Source organism: Atta colombica, unplaced genomic scaffold, assembly GCF_001594045.1.
Source record: "Atta colombica isolate Treedump-2 unplaced genomic scaffold, Acol1.0 scaffold200, whole genome shotgun sequence".
Lineage (NCBI taxonomy): Eukaryota > Metazoa > Arthropoda > Insecta > Hymenoptera > Formicidae > Atta > Atta colombica.
This window is the reverse complement of record NW_017259295.1, coordinates 433,419-445,842: the sequence shown is the minus strand read 5'-3', so window position 1 is coordinate 445,842 and position 12,424 is coordinate 433,419. Positions and strand designations below refer to the sequence as shown.

Sequence of the window (12,424 nt, the reverse complement as noted above, 5' to 3'; positions counted from 1 at the left end):
ATATATAATCTATATGAAGCGATAATGAAGCTTTTATGAAGGGAAACAAGTTTGACGAGGACATTTTTGATTTTTTGTGCACTTACATTATATCTGCATTAAAGCGGCAAATCAACCTCCTTCACGTGATTGTCCCAATTTTAGTAGGACACACCCACGAAAAGTTGTTTACTACAATAGAGTCAATCACGCGCTAAAATTAGAGATTCTTCGGTAAGTATAACTCTATCGCGTCCAACAATTGATAAATATTATTCGCTTTTGCGAATCTGGGCGTGTGACGATGTTGATCCGCCACGTGGGTGGACGTTTATCGATAAGCGAGATTTTGCATAACGTGATTATTGGCCGCCAATGCAACGCGAATGGCTCCGCAATCAGATAAAGCTTAGAAAAATAAAAATCGTATGAAAATACAGTTGACAGACAAGAAAAATTTATCGAAATAAATAATCGGCCCTCGCGAGTCTCTCGTTAGAGAGGGACAAATAAATCGTCGACGTCAAATCCGCCTAAATATCGCCGCGTGACAAATCACATAACTCGGCACTTACGAATCCGCGGTATTTAAGAAGCGCTTGCTGTTTTTAATAGCCATGCGATGTCATCGTTGTAGCGCGACCTTATATCTCTCGGTCTTTTTAAAGCTTTTCTCGCTTCTTTCATCGATTTTGACCAGTTAATCGATCAACGTAAAAAGTGCTCGTAAATCGTTCCCTTGCAAATCTTAATCAGAGGAATTAATTAACATTCTTTTTCCTACACTATTAAATATTAAAGGAACAATTATATGACCTAATTCCTTGAATGAAATAATATTTTACTATTTTTATTATTTCCATGCCCTAAAAAATACTAAATTTTAATGAATATTTGTTTGATTATTTCTAAGTAAATATTTATTTACTGAAGTTAACGTTGATTACTTAGTACTATTTAAAGAAATATGTATTAAGATTTAATAATTTTTTTTCAGTGTGTGTGTCAAAATGTAAATCAATTTATCTGTATAATTGATTTCAAAGTAAACAACGTCTATAGTAAATGTTTTGTGTGTGTGTGTGTGTGTGTGTGTGTGTGTGTGTGTGTGCGCGCGCGCGCGCGCGTGCATTTAGTAAATAAATTAAATTAAATGAAGTTTAATATATTTTCTTGAATAAAACTCAATTGCTTTAATTAATAACATATTGGACAATGATGACTCATAAAAATAATTAAATTTAACAATAACACAAATTAGTTTTGATATTATAAATTTAAAAATATATAAAAATGTATTCTATCAAAATTGAAAATTCCGCATAATTTTTTTAATGAGAATATCTTTCACTATTAATTCACTATTAAATGTAAACTTTTCGACAGGGTTTTCAAAAGATGCAGGTTTAGAAGGACCTTTCCTATCTAAAATAATAATATTCAATTTTCTCCAGTAGAACACTTTTTAATATAATTTACGTAGCAAACAAATATTGACAAAGGGAAACATTAATAATGCGCGAAAATCGAGAGGATCCCCATTCAACGATAACAATGACAACGACAGCGAGAAAGAAGCGAGAAGAGAGCCAACACCGCGGGGGGGCAAACGAGTTGCGGGGGAGGCAACTCCCGGAGTAGCATAAAGGTGACTCCTCGCGGCCAAGACATCCCATATGCCACTTAGCATCCCGTTCGGTTCGGCAAAATCTCCTTCGTGGAAGATACTTCTCTATCATTTTTTTTTCCACGTTAATAAAGACAAATAAAGACTCGAGAGAAAGAGCTCCTTTGAGATTATCCTTCTCGCGATAAAACAATAAGCTGATGCACGACGACGTTAACAGTGCCGACCGATTTTCGCGTGCGATTCCTCAGGATTGAAAGTGAAACAACACGCGCTCGAGGAAACGGATCTCGATAGAATCGCGAGTGAACCTCTCTTCTTTCTTATCACAATACGTGGATCCACGACGGTGATGACAAGAAGCGCGTCATGTTGTTTCCTAGTGCTGCTATTCTCATTGACGTCTCTGTGCAACGTTAACGCGAAGTTGGATCTTCAGACTGAAGACAGGGATGATCTCGAGCAAGAACTCAGAAAATTGTGGCCCTTCGTTCAATCAGCAGACGAGAATGATTTCGCGCCTCAACGAGAAGAGGCTTTGCAGAAAATACAAGAGGTGATAATGACAACTTTCGTCGCGACAAATGTTCTCCATAATCGTGACATATCGGATACTCTCTAAAATGCTTAGAGTGAATTTTACTCTAAAAAGTAAAGTCTCTTATAGCTAATTCCTTTATTCCTTAAGTTATCAACAATTTTATCCAGATAAGATATCTTATGAACAAAGTTATCTAGAGATGAAGAAATCGGACATAAAAAAATGAAAATTGAGTCTTTTTCAAAACTGGCTCAATTTTCGCTTTTTAGAGTGAGATTCCTCCAAAGAATTTAAAGAATTACGATAAATGAGAGAATCAAGCAACAATCATCCGGCCAGAAGTGGCGATTTGCTGTCTTCAGATAATGAAATCTCCAAGTTTCACACTAAACAGTAAAATGATGAACGCATTGCAGATCCTTGGTATTCGGAGTCAGAACGAGAATCTGGCCCATCGCAAGATACCGCCGCAATTCATGATGGAACTCTACAATACTATCGCCGATCCCAGCGGAGTTACGCGAGGCCGGAATCCATATAACGCCAGAATCGTGCGTAGCTTCGTTGAAAGAGGTAATTCTTTCAGTATATAATCATTAAACACTCGCGGAAGTCACATAATTCACTGTCGAGAGCGAGAATCGCGATTTAAACATTTTTCTCGTTGTTTTGCACGTAGATCCTTTCTTATCGAACTTCTATTTCTTTAACGTCTCGGGACTCGAGATGAACGAATCGGTGCTGGAGGCTGAGCTTCATCTCTATCGGAAGAAAATACCATCGAGGAATGTACATCCATTAACGTCTGTGTCGCCTTATTATCTTGTAAGTGCCTGGCACGATCAGTGTCGTCGATCAGCCTGTCAATCTTTACATGTGAATCAAACGTGTGAACTTGATGTGTTGATGTGTTAAAAAGATTCGATAGCACATATTTATAATTAATTTATAATTAATTATAATTTATAATTAATATTTATATTTTAAACAAAGTATATTATATATGTAAAAGTTGTGTTAATAATATTCTGTTTTTATTAGGCAACACATTTTTATAGTTTATTTACATTATTTGTTACTATTTTTATTGTTATAAATTAAAATTAAAAGTGATCAAAATCTAAATGTTTTTATATAAGTGTTTTTTAAAATTTCATTGCAATATCTACCAATTAGTTACAAATATTTGGAAAAAATTAATATTTTGTTTATTCGACAACTAATTTAAGTGTAAAATTTGAAAAATATTACTTCTTATTAAAATAATTTTTTTGTTATTTTTGAAATATCTATCATGCTTCTTAATATAAATTTTCTAATGTAAACTTTGATATACGTAGATAAGAGTGTATCAAGTCCTAGACAATCGCAGCCTTGATGTGCCAGATCTTCACAGATTATTGAATATTCGTTATGTCGGTGCGCACGCTTCCGGTTGGCAGGTGAGAATAATATAATGATTTAACATTGACATTTATTTCCTTCCGCAATGATAATTTCATCGAGATCAATAATAATTTTTAATCAAATATTATATTATAAAATAGTCAAATATTAAACATAAGTTTTTTAAAAGTTTTTAAATTAAAAGTTTGTCATGATAATTTATCAAATTATTCATAATTATCTAAAAGAATTAAAAATCATAAATGCAATTTGATATTTTCATTCAATAAAATTTGACCAATTTCAGTAATTCTCGTTAAAAAAATAATGTCAACTACTTGGTTAAATATATTTAACATATCGCGTTGAATTGGATAATTCAACAATAGTTTTTGTATACAGATATTCAACGTGAAGCAAGCCATCCTCGATTGGATGAGCGGCGAGCCGAATCTGGGTTTCCTGGTGACAACTCAGGATCTATTCCAGGACGAGGTATTGGTGGAGTTTTCCCGCCGAAATGATTACCACCACAGCAAGCAACCGATATTAGTGCTCTTCGATGATGATAGTAGTGATCGGTCCAGTGAAAGATCGGTAACTGGGCCGCGATATTATGCACACGAAAAACAAGATGACAACCAACAAGAGGAGAACCATGAAAAAGGTCCAATATACAAGAAAAATGCGGAAAACGAGAAGATCGATTTAGAGAACGACTATGACGGTGTCAAACACAACAGGAGACACAAGAGGCAACAGGAAGGCAACGGTCAGCCCGAAGAAGTTCTCCTGGTAAACAGACACGAGTCGAAATTTTTCCAGCGGCTAAAGAAAAGACATAAAGAAGAGGAGGAAGAGGAGGAAGACGAAAAGAAGAAACAAGGTGAAATCTCTCGTTATAACAATCCTCTAGAAACGACGAGGTACCGTCGCGACTCGACGTTCTCTCGGAAACGCACTTCCTGTGGTATCGTGTCAAAAAACTGCTCACGGATCACACCAATCCTCACGTCGATGGACATCTACGAGAGAGCGATGTTTCGCGAGAAGCTGGGACAGGTGATAAGGAACAGATCGACGTCGGTCGACACAGGACGTCATCGACCGGCGCGATCAGCGAGCAGCCAGAGCTTGTTTGTACCGGAGCGACCGGAAAACGCGATCGAGTGCACGAGGCACGAGCTCTACGTGGACTTCCACGATATCGGGTTGTCCTCGATAATCGCGCCGGCTGGCTATTCCGCGTATCAATGCAAGGGCGTGTGCGAACTGCCTCTCAGCCAAAACCAACGGCCGACGAATCATGCGACAATACAGGCGATCGTACACAAGATGGCCAAAGGCGTCGAAAGGCCCTGCTGCGTACCGACCAAGCTGCTCAGCATCAGCATTCTCTTCTACGACGACAACGAGAACGTTGTGCTCAAGATATACGAGGACATGATTGCGGACCATTGCGGATGTCGTTAAGAGGGGAAAAAGAGAGGGAGGAAAACCTGATCACTTCCGAGGTGTTCAGCCATGATTAAAATAAATACTGTGTGAAGAAAACAATGATAAAGGAAGGAAGAAATATATAAGAAATAGAGAGGTAAATAGAGAAAATAAGTCTAGGCTTTTAGATCTGATTCGTGATGAATTAATTCTTTTCTGTTGCGCTAAAGGAAACTAAGTTTTTGAATCGCTAAGTTATTGAAGTAGGAATGGAGATTCATATTGTAATACGCAAGATGGAGATTAAATTTTGAGATGATAATGTTTTCATAAATGTTGGCATAGAATAAATAAGTTGATCATTACCTCATTTTTTCTTGCAGTTAAATAAGAATTACGAAATAATTCGTTCTCATTGTAAATAGGCAGATTATTGATCGATGGCGATTGATTCCTATTCGACTGTTTTGTTGTTAAAGGGTTTAGTACAACAGCGGCTTAAACATTTATTTATGACCATTATTTGTGGAATTGGAATGGATTCCGATCAAAATTGTTCAATTATTCCCTAGTCTTTAAATTCTTTAAAATGGAATCTCACTCTTTGAGATCAAAAATTGAAACTTCTACCACTCTGAAAAAAGAGTGACAGAATTTTCACTCTTAAGACCAAAAAATTTAGAATAGATTTATATATAGTTTTCTAAAAAAAGAATAATTTAGATCGGAATTCATTCCGTACATTTTTATAACGTGTTCTGATCTTTTTTATTAACTTTTTTACTAATTCAAGTCTCATATAATTATGGCTTTTAATGAATTAACGGAGAATTCTCTTGAGACTGTCATTCCCGGAGGTTCGTGACGATCCTGTAATGAGTAATCGACACGCCATTCGCAGCTACTTTTGTACATAAGACATTCCCAAGTGTACGTATGCCGTATAGAATCAATAACATATACATATATGATTAATGAAGTATATCTGATTAGTGTACTATTAGAATATACTGTAGCGCCGTTAAATTATTACTATAATTGTAAACGTAGACTTAGGCGGGTGTTGCTCAGCTATGCGTGCACATATATAAGCACCGACACATCTCATCGAATTTATTTATAACGAAAATAAAAAAAAAATAGAAATAAAATGATATTCAAGCGACTTGTGATTCGAATTATTGACCACCGTAAACTCCGATCTCTCTTTTACAGATGAAAAGAATCTTCCAAAAGGAGAAGTCCAACAATGTTCATGTTCTCGCGAATTTCGCGAATATTCACGCATTTAAGCTTAATCTACAATGTGCTCTTTACATCCTGTTTCTCAGTTACATATTTTATCTAACTGTACAATAAAGTGTGTTGAAGATTTAATTTATTTCTATTTATTTCTATATTTATATTAAATATTATATTAAATATTATATTTATATTTTTATGTAAATATTTATATTCCTTTATATCTATTTTACATATTTTTATATCTGTGTACAACAACTTTAATATGCATTGATTATATTGTAATAGGACATTAGTCCAAATTCGCTATTACTTTTTACCTTTTTCCGTTTTCATGCCCGTTTTATCTCAATATCACGTGTTTGTTTCTTCCAAAGGTCATCAACTTTTATCTTGGGCAACAGAAAACGAAGAAACAGAATAAAAGGCAAGAGGTAAAAAGTGATTAAAAGTAATAAGAAATAGAAAGCAAAGAACATTGTAAATTAGGTTTTAATCTTGCGGGATACGAACGGCGCATTGTCTTTTTATTGTCTCGTCGCGATGCGTCCTCCTCGACTGAGCACTCATACTTGTTTTCGTTGGGAACGAAATTGCTGAGATGATAATTTACAGAGGCAAACCGGCTGACAACTACGATCGTCAACGGCGGGCGCGGCGCATCTCGGATTACAGAAATGATTGCAGCCGCGGAATGCGAATGATCACTACTGGTCGAGCTTCGCTCGATTGTATTATCGTTATGATTGCACGCAATAACCTTGTTTCCTTCCTTACCTTGATAAAAAATGTATTTTAATTCATTTTTTATTTTCCTGCTTGTTATACAAATCAATAAATGAGAAATATTGGCTGAGTTTAACAGAAAAATTAAATAACTTTGTACACTCTTATAAGTGTTCTTTGTGATTGGTTCTTGCTCTTAGTTTCTCATTGGATCCAAATGTATAAACCAATTATATCGAAGCATCTTACAACAATTGTAAAAGTGCTTTTCATAAACACTTAAAAAAATATAGATATACAAATATACAATTTCCACGTGACGTTATAGAGGATTAAGTAAAAAATTGAGAAACAGGAAAATCGTGATCGTTTTTGCGAATACGCGCAATTTCTTCCAGCAATGGTAAATCGCACGGGATTTTTATTATTATCGTAATCGGCCTTGTCTGCGACCCTATGAGATTGAATAAAATAAGACGCGATCAAAATCTCGATTGAATAATTGTCCCGCGGTGAAATCGCGCAATTTCGCAAGATTGAACGAAATTACAGGCGATCACGCGGTGTATTCGCTCGACGAAACGTCACTTGGTACCCCGGCTTGTTTTCATCCTCTCCTCCCTCCCCCCCCCTCCTCCTACCCCATCATTCCTCGCATATACTGTGACCTTCTTCGTTTTTAGCACACGTGCCAGCGTAACGAGGGCCACGAGGGGGTCTCATTATTTAGTCTTAATTTTATATTCATTCACTTCAACCCCTTCCCCTTTATTTCCGTAAAAATGCATAGAAGCGTAATTCACAATGAAAAAAAATGTATTATACAATTTCTTTTCATTTTTCTTTAAACATGACATATTTTACGATATGTCTAAATTTACAATTATTTCAACAAATATAATCGATTTAAGAAAGAATAGTTTATTTTTAAGTATTAATTATTTATAAGCACCTACCAACTAGCTTTTATGAAAATTTTAATTATAATTTATTGAATCTATTTATTGTGATTATTTTATATATTAATTATTTAAAAGTTTTTATTTTTCGTTGATATAGAAAGTTGTAATAAATAATAGACAACTGTCTTGACATTTTCTTTAGTATCTACGGATTTTATATCGCAATACACAGAAAGGATGGTTTGTTGATGTACTAAAAAAACTAGGTCTGTAAAGATAATTCTGTTAAGAATATCAAAATAATTATATAAAACGCTCACACTGCTGTACAGAATGTTATAACTTATTACCATTGTTCAAGATGCTTGAGATTTCTATATAATTATTTTGATGATCCAACAAAATTATTTCCACATCTGTATCTAGCTAAATTTCCACAAAATCCTTTTCGTGTACAGACTTCTATGTTCTATATTATATCTTCTTCTGACACTGATTCGTGTTCGTTGTTCGTGTCTCAAGGCAGTATTCATAATCTCGTTCTTATTTTAAGATCGTCTCAAATAATGTCTTAAGATACTAATACAGCCTTCTGATTGGCTTATGACATTTTAAGTCTGTATGGGAGGCTGGGGCTAATAGACTCATTTTTCAGTTTCGAATTTTTACAGACAAAATTAAGAGACTTATTGAAAAAATGAATTCTACACCAGTTACTACATACATTTGATTACCTAATGATATTTTAATAATAAAAACTGATAACTAATATGAAAAAAAAATGCATTTTTCTAATGCATTCCATCTGATTCAATTAGCCTCAGGATCAGACTAATTTGACTAAGATTATTAAAATAAAGATTAATGTATTTTAAGCTACATCTTTGGCTACATATTAATAAAACTTTTATAAAAATATATTTTATACACAAACGTTCGCTTCGCAGGGCAAAACAATGCTTCTTTTTGCAAAATTTGTTCATTTCGTGCAAAAACACGTCGAATGAACCTAGTTTCCGAGAGATTGGACATGAGAGAACTAAACTTATAACATTTCCCATCAGGAAAATTTCTTTAAAAAAATAAAATTTTGAGTAAGTACTATAAGAGTCGTCACTAAATGAATCATACAGTTCCTGTGATTAGTCTACTAACCCTCCCTATCCTTTAGTTTATTTTTTAAAATATTAACAATATACGATAACAAAGACACATAAAAAAACAAAATCTGTTGGACTTAATTAAGTAAGAACTACACTTACTATCTAAGCAGAAATAACTTATCAGACAATCTATATACAATTATAAAACAAAAACTTTAAGAATAAAAATATTTACTTAAATATTAATTATATATTTTTTAAAATTGTAGCATAACTTCATAGATGTGTTCGCAACAAAATGTTACAGCAGACTGAGCGGCAATCGTTACTGCGTGCAGTCACGTTTACGCGTGCCTCGCGTGTTTTGTTTTTAATGTAGCCTCGATTATTCTACTTATTCTCACAGTCAATTGACCCTGGTCTTCCTACTTAAGACAATCTCAAATATAAGAATCGATCGAAGACCGGTATTCAGTAGTGGATTTTTGATATTTGAAATTGTCTTAAGTACTTATTATTTAAAGTAATTATTCTTAAGTATCATATCACTTGGAGGAGCAGATCTGAGGACATTTTTGCATGTTCCATTCGTCACTCGAGATCGCTCGCGTGCCGCCGCGTGCATTTCGGGGACACGCATATCCCCGACTATATTTAATCCGCAGTGGGTGTATTTTCGAATCGGCTCGACTAAAAATAACTGGAACGCGTTCCGCTGCATTCCACCGTTGTATTTAGATCCTCGTAATACGCAGGCGTGCATGGCGCACGCGAAACGCACACGCACGCACATCATTATCCAACAGTTTTGGGGAACATTCCCTGCGATTGCTGAAAGATTTCGTAGGATGCGTAGGAAAGCTCATTATATTTTATGTTTTTGGAGAAAAATATGAAACTTTCCATCCGTCGTAAAAGGATCAGCGCTAAATGTTACGTCCATTTCTATACTGAGAAAAAATATAGTTAATTTTAATAAATATTTAGTTCAATACTGCCAACTAAACATTTATTTACAGTAAATAAATATTTGTTCAATAAAAAAAAAATGATTGTTAAATTAAATTAACATTTTTTGTATCAAATAAATATATCTTTATATTTAATATTTAGTTGGCAGTATTGAACTAAATATTTATTAAAATTGACTATATTTTTTTCAGTGTATCAACGTTGATTAAATTAACTTTGATTTGAGTTTAATGTACTTTTTATTTTTTTTCTAACGTTTCTAATAATGTAGTTTAATTCGAATTTTAGTTAAATTAACTCTTTATCTCTTTCTACTTCAAGAATTAGAGAAAGAAAGAGCAAGTTGGACCGCAAAATCTACATTGGTAGAAACAGGCAATTCTTAGAAATAGAAAAAAATAAGTTAAACCGAAATTAAGGTTAATCTGCATCTGCACAGACAGAAATAAAAGCGAAAAGTACTTATATTTCTCCTTTTTCTATCCATCGATCACTTCTTCTCATAGGACCCTGTTAATTAAATCAAGATTCTTTAACATCTAATCATCCTGATTATCTCGTAAGCTTTGATCACTGACAACTCATGATTGTTTGTTGTCGCATCAAACTTGTAGACTGCATGTGATCTTCGAATTGTAAACATTAAAATATACCCGCCAAGCGTGATGGAGAAAGGAGGAATATTTTTCGCTTTTATTTCTGTCAATGCAGATTAATCTTAATTAATAATTTAATTTTTTTCTATTTCTAAGAATTATGCCTGTTTCTACCAACGTAGATTTTGCGATCCAACTTGCCAAGCGGATATATTTTAATGTTTACAACTCGATCACATGCAGTCTAGGTTTGATGCGACAACAAACAATCATAAGTTGTCAGTAATTAAAGCTTACGAGAGCAGAATGATTAGATGTTACGGAATCTTTACTTAATTAACAGGATCCTACGAGAAGAAGTGATCGATTATTATTCGAAAGGGAATAAGAAAAGCTTTGGGGTTGGCAGAGCTGGTGAGAAGCAAAATCAAATGAAGAAACAAGGAAGACTAAGAAGAAGAAACAAATCAATGAGAAGCGAAGAAAAAAAGAAAGATATCTAGAATTCGCGCACACGAGAAAGTTTTTCCAGACAATCTTAATAATTTATCAACTCCAATCTAACAATAAACCCGAAAAGTTATAGAAGAAGGAAAAATAAAGTAATTGCTCTCATGCTCGTTTCGCCATTAAATGTGCACGGAATCAAGTTTTATCTGTTTTTCTAGAAAAAAGGAAACATAAATGAAGAAAATTGCGAAATAAGTGGCAGCTAGGAGTCGCCGGGGCTCCACGTCCATAATTGAGGGTTAATGCAGACGACCGTACGTCATAGCGCCCAATACAACGACGACACGGTGATGTCCCGTGGGTCACCATCAGGCCATCAGGGCTGTCAGGCTAGGCTATCTCGTTCTCTCTCTCCCTCTTCTCTTCTTTTTTTTTTCCTTCCGTCTTTCCCTCTATCCATCGCCGGCTGTTACACACAACACACAGTGGGACAGACTTCACCGGTTCACAACTATGCGCCTAGTGGTAGGCCTTTGAACGGTGTGCGCCGCGTGCGCCTACCTTTCCCCCCGTTCGAGATCTTTCCGAACCCTCAGCTCTTCGTTCTTTTGCCTATCGTCCGTCTTACATCACGCGTCATCGGTCGGTTCGCTTCCCCGCGCGTATCTACTGCGTCGGCGGTATTTGTTACCTGCGCGCGTGGAATGCGGCTGGTAAACAAACAAAACCGGACGCCGATTTTCCCTGAGTTCGTCAAACCGGTCAGTCCGTCGGAACGACGACGGGAAAAATCGGGACGTCCCGTAAACAGGCGAGCAGATGCCCCGAGTGATTTGCCGCGTATTTGGGTATCGATTGTGAAGGCACGTTAGTTATGTTCGAAAGGTCGAGTATAGCTGAGAAGTGGAACGCCGCTTATACGTCCCGTCGAGATCGGAGCCCAGAGCGACAAAATGAAAGCGCTATTCGTGATTTGCGTCGCGGCAGTTTTTCACATGATCTTCGTCGCTTCGCACGACGACAAGGATTACGACGAAGTAAGTATGAATCAAACGACAAGATAATCCATTTCCTCGAACTTACTCATTTACAATCGGAGAATCATCCTGTATGAAGCTCTCGTCTGATTTCATTTTTTACTTATATAATTATTTTCAGCGATAGTGAAGTCGCTCTTGCTTAATGCACCGAAAATAGAATCGCAAATTCAATTTGCGAATAGAAAAGAAAATGAATAGTGCTGATAGCGCAAAATATCGCATTTTTTAATCTAATTTATCCGAAATCCTCTCTTAGTAGGTCATTTAGTGTAATGTAACACCCTTCAAACATGATTAATAATATTATTACAAATTCAAATTTTCTTTTCCTTGACAATCGATATTTTTCTTTTTAATACATATAAATATTCCATTCGAGATTTTATAGAAAAAAAATCTCAAGAAATTTTAAATATTTTCCCT

General features: G+C 35.2%; 2 protein-coding genes across 2 annotated transcripts in view; both read left to right on the top strand.

Annotated features, from left to right (window-relative positions):
- The first annotated feature begins 1,675 nt into the window (after nt 1–1,675).
- Nucleotides 1,676–6,128, top strand: LOC108687109 (bone morphogenetic protein 2-like). Its single transcript, XM_018192710.1, has 5 exons — nt 1,676–2,162; nt 2,564–2,720; nt 2,827–2,972; nt 3,488–3,589; nt 3,936–6,128. Exons 1-5 carry the CDS (start codon nt 1,959–1,961, stop codon nt 5,004–5,006), a joined length of 1,680 nt encoding a protein of 559 aa, XP_018048199.1. The 5' UTR covers nt 1,676–1,958; the 3' UTR covers nt 5,007–6,128.
- A 5,456-nt stretch (nt 6,129–11,584) lies between these two features.
- The window catches only part of LOC108687167, a 4,603-nt gene continuing 3,763 nt past the window's right edge, over nt 11,585–12,424 (top strand). Inside the window, exon 1 of the mRNA XM_018192789.1 lies at nt 11,585–11,998. Coding sequence (XP_018048278.1) covers nt 11,915–11,998 — 84 coding nt within the window. The 5' untranslated portion in view covers nt 11,585–11,914. The remainder of the gene's footprint in view (nt 11,999–12,424) is intronic.